The sequence below is a fragment of the Protopterus annectens genome, chromosome 1.part1 (assembly GCF_019279795.1).
Source record: "Protopterus annectens isolate FY-2018-M chromosome 1.part1, PAN1.0, whole genome shotgun sequence".
Taxonomy (NCBI): Eukaryota; Metazoa; Chordata; order Ceratodontiformes; family Protopteridae; genus Protopterus; species Protopterus annectens.
The window spans coordinates 1112942986-1112963836 of NC_056726.1; the positions used below are offsets into that span (position 1 = coordinate 1112942986).

The window sequence follows — 20851 nt, forward strand, 5'->3', positions numbered from 1 at the left end:
GGTATGCTGCTCAATTGTCTGCTAAAATCACATGGCTGTTACTTAATTAAAAAACTATGTAGGTATGCTGCTCAATGGTCTGCTAAAATCACATGACTGTTAACTTATTATAAAACTATGAAGGTATGCTGCACAATGGTCTGCTAAAATCACATGACTGTTACCTAATTATAAGACTATGAAGGTATGCTGCTCAGTGGTTGCTAAAACCACATGACTGTTAACTAATTATAAAACTATGAAGATATGCTGCTCTATGGTCTGCTAAAATCACATGACTGTTACCTAATTATAAAATTTTGAAGGTGTGCTGCTCAATGGTCTGCTAAAATCACATGACTGTTAACTAATTATAAAACTATGAAGGTATGCTTCTCAATGGTATGCTAAAATCACATGACTGTTAACTTATTATAAAACTATGAAGGTACGCTCGGCAATGGTCTGCCAAAATCACATGACTGTTACCTAATTATGAAAATATGAAGGTATGCTGCACAATGGTCTGCTAAAATCATATGACTGTTACCTAATTATAAAACTATGAAGGTATGCATCTCAGTGGTCTGCTAAAATCACAGGACTGTTACCTAATTATAAAATTATGAAGGTATGCTGCTCAATAGACTGCTAAAATCACATGACTGTTAACTAATTATAAGAGTATGAAGGTGTGCTGCTCAATGGTCTGCTAAAATCACATGACTGTTAACTTATTATAAAACTATGAAGGTATGCTGCTCAATGTCTGACAAAATCACATGACTGTTACCTAATTAAAAAACTATGAAGATATTCTGCTCAATGGTCTGCTAAAATCACATGACTGTTAACTAATTATAAAACTATGAAGGTATGCTGCTCAATTGTCTGCTAAAGTCACATGACTGTTTAATTATAAAACTATGAAGGTATGCTGCTCAATTGTCTGTTAAAATCACATGACTGTTACCTAATTATAAGACTATGAAGGTATGCTGCTCAGTGGTCTGCTAAAACCACATGACTGTTAACTAATTATAAAACTATGAAGATATGCTGCTCAGTGGTCTGCTAAAATCACATGACTGTTACCTAATTATAAAATTTTGAAGGTGTGCTGCTCAATGGTCTGCTAAAATCACATGACTGTTAACTAATTATAAAACTATGAAGGTATGCTTCTCAATGGTATGCTAAAATCACATGACTGTTAACTTATTAAAAAACTATGAAGGTACGCTCCGCAATGGTCTGCCAAAATCACATGACTGTTACCTAATTATGAAAATATGAAGGTATGATGCACAATGGTCTGCTAAAATCATATGACTGTTACCTAATTATAAAACTATGAAGGTATGCATCTCAGTGGTCTGCTAAAATCACAGGACTGTTACCTAATTATAAAATTATGAAGGTATGCTGCTGAATAGACTGCTAAAATCACATGACTGTTAACTAATTATAAGAGCATGAATGTATGCTGATCAATGTCTGCTAAAATCACATGACTGTTAACTAATTATAAAACTATGAAGGTATGCTGCTCAATGTCTGCCAAAATCACATGACTGTTACCTAATTAAAAAACTATGAAGATATTCTGCTCAATGGTCTGCTAAAATCACATGACTGTTAACTAATTATAAAACTATGAAGGTATGCTGCTCAATTGTCTGCTAAAATCACATGACTGTTTAATTATAAAACTATGAAGGTATGCTGCTCAATTGTCTGCTAAAATCACATGACTGTAATTATAAAACTATGAAGGTTTGCTGCTCAGTGGTCTGCTAATATCACATGACTGTTACCTAATTTTGAAAATATGAAGGTATGCTGCTCGATGGTCTGCTAACATCACATGACTGTTAACTTATGAAACTATGAAGGTATGGTGCTCAATGGTCTGCTAAAATCACATGACTGTTACTTAATTATAACACTATGAAGGTGTGCTGCTCAATAGTCTGCTAAAATCACATGACTGTTTAATTATAAAACTATGAAGGTATGCTGCACAATAATCTGCTAAAACCACATGACTGTTAACTAATTATAAAACTATGAAGGTATGCTGCACAATGGTCTGCTAAAATCACATGACTGTTAACTTATTATAAAACTATGAAGGTATGGTGCTCAATGGTCTGCTAAATTCACATGATCGTTACCTAATTATAAAACTATGAAGGTATGCTGCTCAATGGTCTGCTAAAGTCACATGAATGTTAACTAATTATAAAACTATGAAGGTATGTTGCTCAGTGGTCTGCTAAAATGGCAAGACTGTTACCTATTTATAACACTATGAAGGTATGCTGCTCTGTGGTCTGCTAAAATCACATGACGGTTATCTAATTATAAAACTATGAAGGTGTGCTGCTCAGTTGTCTGCTAACATCACATGACTGTTAAATTATGAAACTATGAAGGTATGGTGCTCAATGGTCTGCTAAAATTACATGACTGTTACCTAATTATAACACTATGAAGGTATGTTGCTCAGTGGTCTGCTAAAATGGCAAGACTGTTACCTATTTATAACACTATGAAGGTATGCTGCTCTGTGGTCTGCTAAAACCACATGACTGTTAACTAATTATAAAACTATGAAGGTATGCTGCTCAATTGTCTGCTAAAATCACATGGCTGTTACTTAATTAAAAAACTATGTAGGTATGCTGCTCAATGGTCTGCTAAAATCACATGACTGTTAACTTATTATAAAACTATGAAGGTATGCTGCACAATGGTCTGCTAAAATCACATGACTGTTACCTAATTATAAGACTATGAAGGTATGCTGCTCAGTGGTTGCTAAAACCACATGACTGTTAACTAATTATAAAACTATGAAGATATGCTGCTCTATGGTCTGCTAAAATCACATGACTGTTACCTAATTATAAAATTTTGAAGGTGTCCTGCTCAATGGTCTGCTAAAATCACATGACTGTTAACTAATTATAAAACTATGAAGGTATGCTTCTCAATGGTATGCTAAAATCACATGACTGTTAACTTATTATAAAACTATGAAGGTACGCTCGGCAATGGTCTGCCAAAATCACATGACTGTTACCTAATTATGAAAATATGAAGGTATGCTGCACAATGGTCTGCTAAAATCATATGACTGTTACCTAATTATAAAACTATGAAGGTATGCATCTCAGTGGTCTGCTAAAATCACAGGACTGTTACCTAATTATAAAATTATGAAGGTATGCTGCTCAATAGACTGCTAAAATCACATGACTGTTAACTAATTATAAGATTATGAAGGTGTGCTGCTCAATGGTCTGCTAAAATCACATGACTGTTAACTTATTATAAAACTATGAAGGTATGCTGCTCAATGTCTGACAAAATCACATGACTGTTACCTAATTAAAAAACTATGAAGATATTCTGCTCAATGGTCTGCTAAAATCACATGACTGTTAACTAATTATAAAACTATGAAGATATGCTGCTCAATTGTCTGCTAAAGTCACATGACTGTTTAATTATAAAACTATGAAGGTATGCTGCTCAATTGTCTGCTAAAATCACATGACTGTTACCTAATTATAAGACTATGAAGGTATGCTGCTCAGTGGTCTGCTAAAACCACATGACTGTTAACTAATTATAAAACTATGAAGATATGCTGCTCAGTGGTCTGCTAAAATCACATGACTGTTACCTAATTATAAAATTTTGAAGGCGTGCTGCTCAATGGTCTGCTAAAATCACATGACTGTTAACTAATTATAAAACTATGAAGGTATGCTTCTCAATGGTATGCTAAAATCACATGACTGTTAACTTATTATAAAACTATGAAGGTACGCTCTGCAATGGTCTGCCAAAATCACATGACTGTTACCAAATTATGAAAATATGAAGGTATGATGCACAATGGTCTGCTAAAATCATATGACTGTTACCTAATTATAAAACTATGAAGGTATGCATCTCAGTGGTCTGCTAAAATCACAGGACTGTTACCTAATTATAAAATTATGAAGGTATGCTGCTCAATAGACTGCTAAAATCACATGACTGTTAACTAATTATAAGAGCATGAATGTGTGCTGATCAATGGTCTGCTAAAATCACATGACTGTTAACTAATTATAAAACTATGAAGGTATGCTGCTCAATGTCTGCCAAAATCACATGACTGTTACCTAATTAAAAAACTATGAAGATATTCTGCTCAATGGTCTGCTAAAATCACATGACTGTTAACTAATTATAAAACTATGAAGGTATGCTGCTCAATTGTCTGCTAAAATCACATGACTGTTTAATTATAAAACTATGAAGGTATGCTGCTCAATTGTCTGCTAAAATCACATGACTGTAATTATAAAACTATGAAGGTTTGCTGCTCAGTGGTCTGCTAATATCACATGACTGTTACCTAATTTTGAAAATATGAAGGTATGCTGCTCGATGGTCTGCTAACATCACATGACTGTTAACTTATGAAACTATGAAGGTATGGTGCTGAATGGTCTGCTAAAATCACATGACTGTTACCTAATTATAACACTATGAAGGTGTGCTGCTCAATAGTCTGCTAAAATCACATGACTGTTTAATTATAAAACTATGAAGGTATGCTGCACAATAATCTGCTAAAACCACATGACTGTTAACTAATTATAAAACTATGAAGGTATGCTGCACAATGGTCTGCTAAAATCACATGACTGTTAACTTATTATAAAACTATGAAGGTATGGTGCTCAATGGTCTGCTAAATTCACATGATCGTTACCTAATTATAAAACTATGAAGGTATGCTGCTCAACAGTCTGCTAAAATCACATGACTGTTAACTAATTACAAAACTATGAAAATATGCTGCTCAATGGTCTGCTAAAATCACATGACGGTTACCTAATTATAAAACTATGAAGGTGTGCTGCTCAATGGTCTGCTAACATTACATGGCTGTTAAATTATGAAGCTATGAAGGTATGGTGCTCAATGGTCTGCTAAAATCACATGACTGTTACCTAATTATAACACTATGAAGGTATGCTGCTCAGTGGTCTGCAAAAACCACATGACTGTTAACTAATTACAAAACTATGAAAATTTGCTGCTCAATGGTCTGCTAAAATCACATGACTGTTACCTAATTATAAAACTATGAAGGTATGCTGCTCAATTGTCTGCTTAACTCATATGACTGTTAACTAATTATAAAACTATGAAGGTGTGCTGCTCAATGGTCTGCTAAAATCACATGAATGTTAACTAATTACAAAACTATGAAAATATGCTGCTCAATGGTCTGCTAAAATCACATGACTGTTACCTAATTATAAAACTATGAAGGTATGCTGCTCAATTGTCTGCTAAACTCATATGACTGTTAACTAATTATAAAACTATGAAGGTATGCTGCTCAATGGTCTGCTAAAATCAAATGACTGTTACCTATTTATAACACTATGAAGGTATGCTGCTCAGTGGTCTGCTAAAACCACATGACTGTTAACTAATTATAAAACTATGAAGATATGCTGCTCAATGGTCTGCTAAAATCACATGACTGTTACCTAATTAAAAAACTATGAAGATATGCTGCCCAATGGTCTGCTAAAATCACATGACTGTTACCTAATTATAAAATTTTGAAGGTGTGCTGCTCAATGGTCTGCTAAAATCACATGACTGTTAACTAATTATAAAACTATGAAGGTATGCTTCTCAATGGTCTGCTAAATCACATGACTGTTAACTTATTATAAAACTATTAAGGTACGCTCCTCAATGGTCTGCCAAAATCACATGACTGTTACCTAATTATGAAAATATGATGGTATGCTGCACAATGGTCTGCTAAAATCATATGACTGTTACCTAATTATAAAACTATGAAGGTATGCATCTCAGTGGTCTGCTAAAATCACATGACTGTTACCTAATTATAAAATTATGAAGGTATGCTGCTCAATAGACTGCTAAAATCACATGACTGTTAACTAATTATAAAACTATGAAGGTGTGCTGCTCAATGGTCTGCTAAAATCACATGACTGTTAACTAATTATAAAACTATGAAGGTATGCTGCTCAATGGTCTGCCAAAATCACATGACTGTTACCTAATTAAAAACTATGAAGATATTCTGCTCAATGGTCTGCTAAAATCACATGACTGTTAACTAACTATAAAACTATGAAGGTATGCTGCTCAATTGTCTGCTAAAATCACATGACTGTTTAATTATAAAACTATGAAGGTATGGTGCTCAATGGTCTGCTAAAATCACATGACTGTTACCTAGTTATAACACTATGAAGGTATGCTGCTCAGTGGTCTGCTAAAACCACATGACTGTTAACTAATTATAAAACTATGAAGGTATGCTGCTCAATTGTCTCCTAAAATGACAAGACTGTTACCTATTTATAACACTATGAAGGTGTGCTGCTCAATGGTCTGCTAAAATCACATGACTGTTAACTAATTATAAAACTATGAAGGTATGCTGCTCAATGGTCTGCTAAAATCACATGACTGTTAACTTAATATAAAACTATGAAGGTACGCTGCTCAATGGTATGCCACAATCACATGACTGTTACCTAATTATGAAAATATGAAGGTAAGCTGCACAATGGTCTGCTAAAATCATATGACTGTTTCCTAATTATAAAACTATGAAGGTATGCATCTCAGTGGTCTGCTAAAATCACATGACTGTTACCAACTTATAAAATTATGAAGGTATGCTGCTCAACAGACTGCTAAAATCACATGACTGTTACCTAATTATAACACTATGAAGGTGTGCTGCTCAATGGTCTGCTAAAACCACATGACTGTCAACTAATTATAAAACTATGAAGGTATGCATCTCAGTGGTCTGCTAAAATCACATGACTGTTACCTAATTATAAAACTATGAAGGTATGCTGCTCAATGGTCTGCTAAAATCCACAGTGGAGATATTCACCCTAACCCAGGTCCTATTACCTCCTCTATAATTCAGACCATTTATCAAAACCCCACTCCTGACTCCTTACTTAAAAAACCTAACAACTCACTCAAAAAAGCTAACCTCAACATACGTAGCATCAATAAAAAAACAACACAACTACATGCTCTCTTAGAACTCTACTCCTTTGATATTATTTGTCTAACAGAAAAATGTTTAAAACCTTCAACAAAAGACACAGAAATCATCCCTCCTGGCTATAAAATCTTGCGTCTTGACAGACTATCTAAAAAAGGTGGTGGAATAGCTATCTTATATAAATCAAGCTTTGAAATAACCACATTCCACCAAAAACCTCCTCTGGACTCTAATGCTGAAATTCTTATTACCAAACTTAAACTAAACTCAGTCAAATCTATCTTTATTATCTGCATCTATGTCCCCCGAGGTAATAATATTTCTACCATTGAAAACATCCTATGTTGGCTATCACTAAACTTACCCCAAGAAACAATAATCCTAGGCGACTTAAACATTGATTGGCAGTTGATAGTCTGCTAATATCACATGACTGTTACCTAATAATGAAACTATGAAGGTATGGTGCTCAATGGTCTGCTAAAATCACATGACTGTTACCTAATTATAATACTATGAAGGTATGCTACTCAGTGGTCTGCTAAAACCACATGACTGTTAACTAATAAAACTATGAAGGTATGCTGCGCAATGGTCTGCTAAAATCACATGACAGTTAAATAATTATAAAACTATGAAGGTATGCTGCTCTGCTGGCTAGGCTTATAAATGCCCTCAGGCAGATAGCCTAGTATGAACCTATGAACCTATACTAACCTCAAAAAAGGGCATAGCAAAATTCATTTAAAATGGGTGGCGAAAGCCAAATACACTCTGGCTAGGCTTATAAATGCCCTAGGGCAGATAGCCTAGTATGAACCTATGAACCTATACCAAAATCACATGACTGTTACCTAATTAAAAAACTATGAAGGTATGCTGCTCAATGGTCTGCTAAAATCACATGACTGTTACCTAATTATAAAACTATGAAGGTATGCTGCTCAATGGTCTGTTAAAATGACAAGACTGTTACCTATTTATAACACTATGAAGTTATGCTGCTCTGTGGTCTGCTAAAACCACATGACGGTTACCTAATTATGAAAATATAAAGGTATGCTGCTCAATGGTCTGCTAACATCACATGACTCTTAACTTATGAAATTATGAAGGTATGGTGCTCAATGGTCTGCTAAAATCACATGACTGTTACCTAATTATAACACTATGAAGATATGCTGCTCAGTGGTCTGCTACAACCACATGACTGTTAACTAATTATAAAACTATGAAGATGTGCTGCTCAATGGTCTGCTAAAATCACATGACTGTTACCTAATTATAAAACGATGAAGGTATGCTTCTCAATGGTCTGCTAAAATCACATGACTATTAGCTAATTATAAAACTATGCAGATATACTGCTTAATGGTCTGCTAAAATCACATGACTGTTAACTTATTATAAAACTATGAAGGTATGCTGCACGATGGTCTGCTAAAATCACATGACTGTTAACTAATTATAAAACTATGAAGGTATGCTGCTCAACGGTCTGCTAAAATCACATGACTGTTACCTAATTATAACACTATGAAGGTATGCTGCTCAGTGGTCTGCTAAAACCACATGACTGTTAACTAATTATAAAACTATGAAGATATGCTGCTCAATGGTCTGCTAAAATCACATGACTGTTATCTAATTATAAAACTATGAAGGTGTGCTGCTCAATGGTCTGCTAAAATCACATGACTGTTAACTAATTATAAAACTAAGAAGGTAAGCTGCTCAATGGTCTGCTAAAATCACATGACTGTTAACTTAATATAAAACTATGAAGGACATGCTGCACCTCAGAAAATCCAAATCCCATCGAGCTACGCGCTCGAGGGACTTGAACCTCAGCACTGAAATAAATAGGACATGCTGGATGGATAGATTCATAACCCAGAGGCTCCCTTCACTCTGGAATAAAATCCCAGTCCAAGTTAGGCAGAGTCCCTCATTGACTCTCTTCAAGAGGAATCTTGATGAGTGGATGGGAGATCGTAGGTTTACCCCGGGTATCACTTCTGTGTCACTGTTAGACAGAGGCACAGTATACTAACCTTGCAAAAGGGCATAGCAAAATTAATTTAATATGGATGGCGGAAGCCATACACACTCTGGCTAGGCTTATAAATGCCCTAGGGCAGATAGCCTAGTATGAACCTATGAACCTATGAAGGTACGCTGCTCAATGGTATGCCAAAATCACATGACTGTTACCTAATTATGAAAATATGAAGGTATGCTGCACAATGGTCTGCTAAAATCATATGACTGTTTCCTAATTATAAAACTATGAAGGTATGCATCTCAGTGGTCTGCTAAAATCACATGACTGTTACCATCTTATAAAATTATGAAGGTATGCTGCTCAACAGACTGCTAAAATCACATGACTGTTAACTAATTATAAAACTATGAAAGTGTGCTGCTAAATGGTCTGCTAAAATCACATGACTGTTAACTACTTATAAAACTATGAAGGTATGCTGCTCAATGGTCTGCCAAAATCACATGACTGTTAACCTAATTAAAAAACTATGAAAATATTCTGCTCAATGGTCTGCTAAAATCACATGACTGTTAACTAATTATAAAACTATGAAGGTATGCTCCTCAATTGTCTGCTAAAATCACATGACTGTTAACTAATTATAAAACTATGAAGGTATGCTGCTCAGTGGTCTGCTAAAATCACATGACTGTTTAATTATAAATCTTTGAAGGTTTGCTGCTCAGTGGTCTGCTAATATCACATGACTGTTACCTAATAATGAAACTATGAAGGTATGGTGCTCAATGGTCTGCTAAAATCACATGACTGTTACCTAATTATAATACTATGAAGGTATGCTGCTCAGTGGTCTGCTAAAACCACATGACTGTTAACTAATAAAACTATGAAGGTATGCTGCGCAATGGTCTGCTAAAATCACATGACAGTTAAATAATTATAAAACTATGAAGGTATGCTGCTCTGCTGGCTAGGCTTATAAATGCCCTCAGGCAGATAGCCTAGTATGAACCTATGAACCTATACTAACCTCGAAAAAGGGCATAGCAAAATTCATTTAAAATGGGTGGCGAAAGCCAAATACACTCTGGCTAGGCTTATAAATGCCCTAGGGCAGATAGCCTAGTATGAACCTATGAACCTATACCAAAATCACATGACTGTTACCTAATTAAAAAACTATGAAGGTATGCTGCTCAATGGTCTGCTAAAATCACATGACTGTTACCTAATTATAAAACTATGAAGGTATGCTGCTCAATGGTCTGTTAAAATGACAAGACTGTTACCTATTTATAACTCTATGAAGTTATGCTGCTCTGTGGTCTGCTAAAACCACATGACGGTTACCTAATTATGAAAATATGAAGGTATGCTGCTCAATGGTCTGCTAGCATCACATGACTCTTAACTTATGAAATTATGAAGGTATGGTGCTCAATGGTCTGCTAAAATCACATGACTGTTACCTAATTATAACACTATGAAGATATGCTGCTCAGTGGTCCGCTACAACCACATGACTGTTAAATAATTATAAAACTATGAAGATGTGCTGCTCAATGGTCTGCTAAAATCACATGACTGTTACCTAATTATAAAACGATGAAGGTATGCTTCTCAATGGTCTTCTAAAATCACATGACTATTAGCTAATTATAAAACTATGCAGATATACTGCTTAATGGTCTGCTAAAATCACATGACTGTTAACTTATTATAAAACTATGAAGGTATGCTGCACGATGGTCTGCTAAAATCACATGACTGTTAACTAATTATAAAACTATGAAGGTATGCTGCTCAAAAGTCTGCTAACATCACATGACTGTTAACTAATTATAAAACTATGAAGGTATGCTGCTCAACGGTCTGCTAAAATCACATGACTTTTAACTAATGTTAAAACTATGAAGGTATGTTGCTCAGTGGTCTGCTAAAATCATATGACTGTTACCTAATTATAAAACTATGAAGGTATGCATCTCAGTGGTCTGCTAAAATCACATGACTGTTACCTAATTATAAAACTATGAAGGTATGCTGCTCAATAGACTGCTAAAATCACATGACTGTTACCTAATTAAAAAACTATGAAGGTATGCTGCTGAATGGTCTGCCAAAATCACATGACTGTTACCTAATTAAAAAACTATGAAGATATTCTGCTCAATTGTCTGCTAAAATCACATGACTGTTAACTAATTATAAAACTATGAAGGTATGCTGCGCAATTGTCTGCTAAAATCACATTACTGTTTACTAATTATAAAACTATGAAGGTATGCTGCTCAGAGGTCTGCTAAAATCACATGACTGTTTAATTATAAATCTTTGAAGGTTTGCTGCTCAGTGGTCTGCTAATATCACATGACTGTTACCTAATTATAAAACTATGAAGGTATGCTGCTCAATGGTCTTCTAAAATCACAAATTTATGTTACCTAATTATAAAACTATGAAGGTGGTCTGCTCAATGGTCTGCTAAAATCACATGACTGTTTAATTATAAAACTATGAAGGTATGCTGCTCAATGGTCTGCTAACATCACATGACTGTTAACTCATTTTAAAACTATGAAAGTATGCTGCCCAGTGGTCTGCTAAAATCACATGACTGTTACCTAATTACACAACTATGAAGGTATGCTGCTCAATGGTCTTCTAAAATCACAAATTTCTGTTACCTAATTATAAAACTATGAAGGTGGTCTGCACAATTGTCTGCTAAAATCACATGACTGTTAAATTATAAAACTATGAAGGTATGGTGCTCAATGGTCTGCTAAAATCACATGACTGTTAAATTATAAAACTATGAAGGTATGGTGCTCAATTATCTGCTAAAATTACATGACTGTTACCTAATTATAAAACTATGAAGGTATGCTGCTCAGAGGTCTGCTAAAATCACATGACTGTTAACATTTTAAAACTATGAAGGTATGCTGCTCAGTGGTCTGCTAAAATCACATGACTGTTACCTAATTATAAAACTATGAAGGTATGCTGCTCAATGGTCTGCTAAAATCACATGACTGTAAAGTTATCACCTGTCCCACTTTGCTAGGACAGTCCCTCTTTTGGATGTTGTGTCCTGCATAAAAATTGAAAAAATAGCAAATGTCCTGAGATTTTAGGACAAAAATATTTCTTATATTTTACGTAATACTTGCATAGCACAGTTATTCTGTATCTGAAACACCTAAATGTTATAAGAAACAGAATAAGCAACTAGAATGCTACAAGAATAAGCTTTATTTAGGCAAAAAGGTGAATTTCTGTCCTTCGTTCTGGCCATGGATATGTTTTTCCCTGAAAAATCTGACGTTTGTACCAAAAATGCCCTACTTTAGGCATTTGAAAAGGTGGCAACCCTACATGACTGTTAGCTAGTTATAAGATTATGAAGGTATGCTGCTCAATGGTCTGCTAAAATCATGACTGTTAACTAATTATAAAACTATGAACCAAAATTACAGCAAAGAGAAGGAAGTGTAGTAAACCAAAAAATCCTTCATCTCGAAGTTAGCACAGCGGGAGTAATTTAAGATCATGAGCTGTTAACATGTCCCTGCCTGTAAGCTAGGCTTTGATTCCTGTATCCTTCATTTGCCTACCTCATGATTGAGTAAGTCACGAAAAAAAACAGTGTCTTGGGGCACTTTGGAAAATGTACAAGGCTCCATAAGCACCACTGAGAGAGCAAACTATTAGAGGGTGATCATAGGATCATAGGAGATTACTAGGCTAATGGCCCTGAGGCCCTTACAAGCCTAGCCAAGAGTTTATCCCTAAATTTGATTGTGTTGTTGAGCAACAATTTGAAGTCTTTCAAAGAAGCAGTGTTCTTACCATATACTGTGCTAAGGATATGACATAACTGAAAGACAGCATATGCATACATTAGTATTATGACTTGCTCACAGCTTTTCCAATGGTAAGGGAAGATTGGCAATGCACATAGTGCAGGTATTTAAGTGTTATATTCAACACTTTGGGTAAACACCATTCAGGTACATATTTTTGACTGGAGTTATAATGCGTTTAGTGTTGAAAGTATTTCAACAGCCATGGCCCATGATTGCCAGTAGCAAATGAGGCATTGTATATGATATGCATTTACAATTTGCTTTCAGAAGGGGTGAAAGGAGTTACTTGCCACAGTGTAACAATTTTTGAAAAGACTATCAAAACTAACCTAAAAAAAGTGGCACTTGGCAAGAGTTCATACAAAGAAAAACATTCCATTTTTAACTTCAGTTTTGGGACTTTCCAAAGTGCTGCATGGAGAATTCAAGGTGACTTTTATTTTATTTTTCATGATAATTTGTGTGAGTTACTGAACTATGACCTTTCAGACTCAGGAAAATGAAATGTTTTACAGGGCCACAGTAAAGTCTGATAGAAGAATATCTCTCAGAATAGGATGAGAATGATCAGACCATTCCTCCAGAATGTGCACCAGAGGAATGCACATTCCAGGTTCAAGGTCCTCAGTTTATTTATCTAATTCTTTATTTGTTTGTCTTTATTGACCAGAAAAGTCTGACTGGGCAGAACCATTTTAGTGGAGGACCAGGGAGAAAAGCTCCACCACAGTACATTTATATTAACAAGTGAATGTCAAACAGTTCTCAGAAAAAAAAACAGTTACATTTCTCATGTAACAACAAAAATAATTGCAACACAGGTTGTTGTGTCTTTCGGCTTTTCCCGGTTAGAGGTCGCCACAGCGGAACTCCAGTCCGCTTATGATTGGCAGTAGATTTGTACGTGCTGAGTTGCCCTGACGCACAACCTTCAACGAAAGTACGCCCATTCACGCATGTTCCACACAGAAGATGCTTTAACTGAGAATCGAACAGGACAATGTCTTACTGTGAGGCGACAACACTACCGCAGCACCACCACCGCAATGACTGCCTGAGATGCAATACAGGTAATTAAAGTAAATATTTACATCAACAATTATAAGTCTGTAAAGGTGTTTCAGCTGTAAAATCTCACAGAAGTAAATGCATTGTTACTGCAGAATGGAAACATTATTTCTGTGGAATGTATACATTGTGTAAGCATGGAGTTTTCATTCTTGTGTGTAATGTGAAGGCCAGTTGTCATAGATGATGTCTGAATCCCATCATGGCCAAGCAGTGTAAATGGACAGATGCTACTCATGGGATTTGCACCCCAACACTGCTAACCAAAATATGAAGCATGGCTGGCTTGCATCTGAGGGGTTTGAATCTCATCAATGCCAAGAAAAATATCACCCAAATATGAAAGGGACAGAGTCTAAGCTCCATGAATCTGTTCCATTGTCCCAAACGGGTGTACTGGTCATAATGTGGACTGTGAGAATATTAATAAATTAAAATAATTCTCTCTCAAGTTACTAAAAAAAAAAAACAGTAAGAGAGGTACTCTGCTATAATGTTTGTTTCCTCATTACAGCAATGCATAGATGATTATGATTAGCCTGACGATTATAATCAGTTTAGTAATGAATTGAGAAGTGGATTCAAGAAATATCAGCTGGCGAATTTCATGCATCAGTTTAAGTAACACATTAGTGGATATACCTTGGAGTATATGAAGCTTTAGGTACCCAGATGTAATACAAAGTGACAGAGAGAGGAAAGAAAATCTGGCAGTGGGAATCACTATACAAAATACTCATCACTGCCACACAAACAACAGCAGAAGCTAAATGCACTTCTGACCAAAAATTGAACTTAAAGGCATTCAGGCACTTCATTTAATCAAAGCTCTGTATTTTGTGTGCCAACAAGTAACATTACAGCTTTTAAAGCTGTCAAATCACTTCTGATGTTGTACTGCAGAGGCTGCTTATTGTGATGAAGCACAAGGCCTGATCATAGCAGCTACCCAAGATGCACTGCAAAGATTTATATGTACACTTAATGGCATCCTAAAAGTTCATACCAAGTTTATATTTCTGCAGTAATAAAATGCAATCAGAGTCCATCCCTAATCCTATTCAAATGTGGCCTTGGTCACTGGATGGGAAATTACAAATTCATATATAATCCAAAAAACATCGGACTCAGAAATGCCAACAAATTATTTAATAGAACAAAGCTTTGGGGATAATTCCCCTTCATCAGTGTTAGAATACATTAAAACCAACAACTTATATAAATAGTACACTCAAAACTAGTCACAAGAAACAGCCCCCAGTAGAAATTCAGATCTAATCAACAATTCCAAAAATGTAAAGACACATGCAAATATAATCACATGTTAATCTTTAGATTCAGCAACAACCACTTTACAATCGAAACACAACTGCAAAAAAGACAGTAACTCCCTGAATTCCTGTCTTATGAACCACAATCTAATACTGAATCCACAAAAACAAAAACATGTTATTTGCTATCACACAAAACTGAGAAATTAGTCAGTCATTCAACATGACTACCCTTTGTGCCACACCAATAGAAACAACCAATGCCTTCAAATACCTTGGTTTATGGCTAAACCAGTCAGCACAGAAGAGACCTGCTACTATGCTATCTCATATTCAGACTTCTCCATTTCACTTACTCCTACCACTAGCTATCAGGCTTTATACAATTAAGACACTTCTGCCATACAACCCCTCCCAACCCTCACAAGCCAGGTTACACTTCACTAACCATTCTTTCTCCATCCTTGTTCCTAAACTGTGGGAATTGCTCTTCCACCACCTAAAAAAATCGTAATCACTCTTCCCCCCATTCAGAGATGACCTTAAAAATTCCTCCACACCAGATCAAACTGGATTTACCACAAAGCAGGTGACATTTCCTAAGGGCCTCTCAACCTCTAGCCTTCCATTTTCTGAATTCTTAACTCCGCCTTCCAAATCCTCTCCTGACCTATCATTAGCCCACAACAGTTTCACCATGAAGTAAGATGAAATGCAATCATGTAAACTTCCAAAATGTAGATATCTCATAATTGTTGCCTCATCTGTTAATCACAGTACATTTTCGTTAAATATTGCACTTTCTGTTCTGTTTTGATAACTACAGCTTGCTGCCTCTCTTTTTTGTGAATTATTTCACCTAAACAGTACCTGCAAATGGGATCAGTCTACCACCACAGTAAAAATGTAAAATTAAATAAATACAATACTAGCAAATATATGTACATGAATTTAATTGTACTGATTACAATGCAAGATGTAGAAGCATTCTAGATCAACATTTTATTAAACAATCTAATCCCAAACCACTATAGCCACTGCATAATAGTAACTTGATTAAGGTGTGTTATGCTATGAGTATGAGGAGGCATAACCCACCACCTAACCACATTTTACAGCTATGTAATAATTTTTCAGGAGTTTACTTAAAAAATAAAGACTGAGGCCTTGGACCACAGAGGGATAAAACCCTTACTGACCCCGATGACCCATATTTGATTAGAAGCATGGGAGATGAAGGGGCCACATGGGCAGGATAGGAGTAAGCAGCCAATGTCATCTCACGCATCCTGGGACAGGATAGCCTGAAGGTTCACTTCAATATGCAGTATACAGACCTAGTCAGCTCTATGCTGAATGATTGGAAAGCCACTCACTTGGGAGACTGTACATGAATGGAAGCACGCATGCATGCATGTACCTCCTGATGGCAGGGAATGCAGAGCTGCCAAGGTTCCTACTGCGAAACAAGAGCTAGTGCACCCTCCCCAACATGCAGCATGATACGGCACAACTTCCTTGACTTCCTCTTCAGCCACAGACTGGTATCACTCTGAGCCCAGTGGAGTCTGAATCAGATCTAGTAGACCTGGTGAACAAGGAGAGGAGATGGTGATAGTTCATGGTCAGCTGCAGAGGAGATGAAAAAAGCATAATAATAATGTCACTGAACCCTTCATTACCCGAATCCTAAATCAACTTCCAGTCCCTTTCTGCCCTGGAGTTCAGAATCTCTCAGTCTGGTCTTAGCAGATCCAGATCCCCCTTTGAGTCTAACCCATTTCATCATACCCCAGTCCTTTATTATTTTCTTCACTCATACCTCTCTCTCGTTCTATCTGCTGGATAATACATAGTATCAGTCCACCAGCTCTCCTGTTTCCACTAACTTAATCGCCAGAGCAGTTAATCTGTCTTCTAACTCTGGATAAACTCATTCCCCTTTCCTAGTTTAATGCTCTCCCCCCACCCGAGGTCCTCACATCTCTTTCATATAAATTGCTACTCAACTCCTTTTTCTCCTGTTCCTGTCTTTCCTGAACAGTTATTTCAGGAGATACATGTATTTACATTTTACACAGTCTAACAGTAAGTGCTTGTAACACTGTAACTCTTTGAACTAAAAACTATGCAATGCTACAATATACCAGACAAGCACAGAATATGCTAGTATTAACAGAGACCTATAAGAAGAGAACATGAGTTTGGCACAAAAAGGGTTACATTTCCTTCCTTCCTGTCTCCTGCTCACAGACAATTACAATGTATTAATCAAATTGGATTTGCCTGGGTTGTTCTAAATTACAACTCACTGGAAAGGCACTAGCCTAGGTTGTATAAATACTAGATAGTAGGGGCCAACAAAAATTACTGCAGCTTTTGGTGTAAAGATAGTTTTAGTTTTTAATAAGCTATTTCTTAACACATTTGTTATAATGGCTCTTTCAGGTGAGGATGTTCAGACTGCTAGTGCTGTTTGGGAAAAAATCTATGCAGATGTTGAGGATAATGGTGCTGTTGTATTAAGCAGGTAAGAACATTTATTTGCTAGAAAACACGTTTGTTTGTAATACAGTATGTTTGCCTTAAGCATTATATTCTGTCTGCTACATGATATTTTGTTTTGTTCTAGAGTGTATGCATTTTTTTCTTCCACTTCAGTAATTGTAGGTGGATAGCTATAAAATGGAGTTAATGTGTAGCCTGTGAAAATCCTTAAAATCTAAGCTGTTTTGTCTGAAAGTATTTGTATGATGAAGTTAAATTGCATATGGTGTAGTTTCATTCAGATCTGCAATGTAGTACTGACTCTTTTTTTTTTTTTTTTTTTTTTTTTCCACTTTCAGAATGTTTAAAGAACACCATCATACTGTGAGCTACTTTAAAAACTTCACACAGCTGCAGTCTGTTGCTGAGACTGCTTCTGCTGAGGAGATTGCAGCCCTGGCTGAAGTTCGAACCCATGGGAAGAAAGTTTTCTCCACCTTGAATGATATGGTATCACACTTGACCAATGTGGATACTTTAAAAGGGACCATTGCTCCATTAGCCAAGAAGCATGCTACAGAGCTTAAAGTAGATGTGAAGGACTTTTTGGTAAGAAAGTAGAACTTATTTTTAAACACTTTCAGTTTATGTAAAACTGTATAGTCACTGGATGTTGAACAAAAGGAAACTTGGTTAAATCTGTGTAAAAATGGTTTCCAGAGAAATACTAACAATGAACTTGCTAGCTTGAAGTTTTATTAACACTAAATCTATGACTATTTTACTAACAATGAGCTAACTAGTCTTTGCTAGCTTGAAGTTTTATTAACACTAAATCTATGACTATTTTTATACACTGGAATTGAATGTTTCAGTCTTTATGTATCCTCTTGACTCCTCTTATGAGGATTTGCCAGCTTCCATTCTTGATTTTAAGGCTCCTGGGTAAATACAAAGGTAGCTGGTCACTTTAAGCCTAGCTGGGTTCCCATTCAAAGGTGAGAATAGAGACTTAAACCTTAGTTTTTATAAGGCAAACATCTTTACCAATAATGCCCCCCCCCCCCCCGAGGGGGCAGCATAGCCAGTGCACTTCTGTATCTAGTAGTTAATTAATGAAAACTGGTGACTTGGACTGACAATCGGCTGCATATATAAATGTAGACAAAATGTGATTTAGGAAATAGCTTTACTATTATCTGTACAAGGTTGGGGTTTTGTTCATTGTCATTCTCCTACTACCTCTACCCTCATGTCTGTGAAGTCCTGGGTCTTTTCAAGCACTCCATTCACCTGCACTCCATTCACCTGCACTCCATTCACCTGGTATTTCCTAATCATGAGGTCAAAAATGTAAGGCAATGTTCTTTCATGTTAGAATGCATATAGGAGGATGCGTTTAAAATTACTTCAATTATCTTGATTATACAGTATCACAGAAGTGGTGTCATTTTCTTATCTCCAAAATATGGAAGCCCCCCCCAAAATATGGAAGCCCCCCCCCACATTGTGGCCTATCGGGACATGCCTGACTATCTCATTGCAGCAATTTTGTAACTTAATTACAATGGCAAAAATTACCTGTTTTGTGCAGGTCTACATTTACACAATTCCAGTGGTGCTAGTTCTTTGGTTGGAACATGCCGGAGTCCTTACTAGATAATGTTCTACAGCACCCACACCTACATGCAATAATGGATCTCTGGTAGAATGAAGCAGTTTTTTTTTCCCCATGGATAAGCTGCAGAGCTTTTCCTCCCAATGGTCCTGAAAACTGACCCTTCAGCACATTAGGACTGAGTTTTCTGCTGTCTAGATATTCAGCATTTGCTGACCTAGCAGTGTAGCTTGGTTCTGTCATTTTGTTCTGGCAGTATGTCACTGCCAGATGAGCGAGAAGGGTGAGGCCTTGTATGGAAAGCACTACTAACTATTTAAACTGAGTAGGACTATTGTGGGATATATTTTACCAAGACCATGGCACTCCATTGGATCTACAGTAATCACTCTCAGTCTTCCACCTCCACTTGCTGTGAATAAATGTCAAAAATGTCTCCATGTATACTAGGAGTAATTTTATTCTGGACATTAGAAGTAGCTAGTCAAATTGCTAGTTATCTAAATAGGTCTCTGGCTTTTGGCAATAAGTCTTAACTTGGTGTTTATGTATAGAATTACTTGGTCATGTAATCTTATTTTGTTTCAGGTAATCTTTGAAAATCTGCTGGATCTCAATGCAGAGAAGCAAGGTAGAGATGCCAAAGAAGCCTTTAAGAATGGGACAGATCTAATGTATAAAGAAATAAAAGCTGCATATTGATACTGTTTAGTAATAAACTCAAATCTTGTTTGACCTATGCTTTATTTCTTGTGTAGTGCTATTGAAATAACAAGCCTAACTTGTAATAAGTGAGCAATGCCAGTTATTAACCAACAATTTTCAAGATCTGTATTTAATCCATCTGTGCCTACTTCAATTTATTACCAGTACTGCTCAACTGGAATGCTCCTAGCTGAGGTGGTAACTCATACTCTGAGTTACTTGGGTGAATGGGTGACTCGTCAGAAATTGACTTGTGGGAGGAGAGTTTAGAGCCATGTAGCTGTACTTCCAACAACTCCTCATGTGAATCCATAGTACTAAGTGAAGGTGATAATGGGTGTTGATGTGGGAGTTGGGCTAGAGATGCTAAAGAAAAGTCTCAATCTCCAGTGACAAGACCAGGCATCTTTCAACCCTAAGCACAAATGGTTGATCTGGTAACTTGCAAGGGTTGGATTTTAGCTCTCCAATGCCCATCACCAGTTGTTTGGGAGTTAATGGTGTAGACGGATCAATACTACACTGTAAGTGGATGTGCTGGCTGTGTGAGAAAGCAATGTACTTCTGATATGGGGTTTGCTATGCTATACCCTTGCTGGTTGAGGGGAATTGGTTTTATCTATTATCTCAATGAATTTATGCACAGTTGTCACTTGCACTGTGTTGTACACAGTACAAGAGGTGGGTATCCATATGGGCTGTAGAAATGGGGTTCTAGTGGGTAGAAGTGTGGGCATAAAGGAGGTGGAACAT

The 20851-nt window shown here is 36.3% G+C and overlaps 1 protein-coding gene across 1 annotated transcript; it reads left to right on the forward strand.

Annotated features, from left to right (window-relative positions):
• The first annotated feature begins 17628 nt into the window (after positions 1-17628).
• Positions 17629-20095, forward strand: LOC122815570 (hemoglobin subunit alpha-like). The gene is made up of 3 exons (XM_044088180.1): positions 17629-17818; positions 18135-18384; positions 19982-20095. The coding sequence occupies exons 1-3, from the start codon at positions 17724-17726 to the stop codon at positions 20093-20095; spliced, it is 459 nt and encodes a 152-aa protein (XP_043944115.1). The 5' UTR covers positions 17629-17723.
• Positions 20096-20851: the final 756 nt, after the last annotated feature.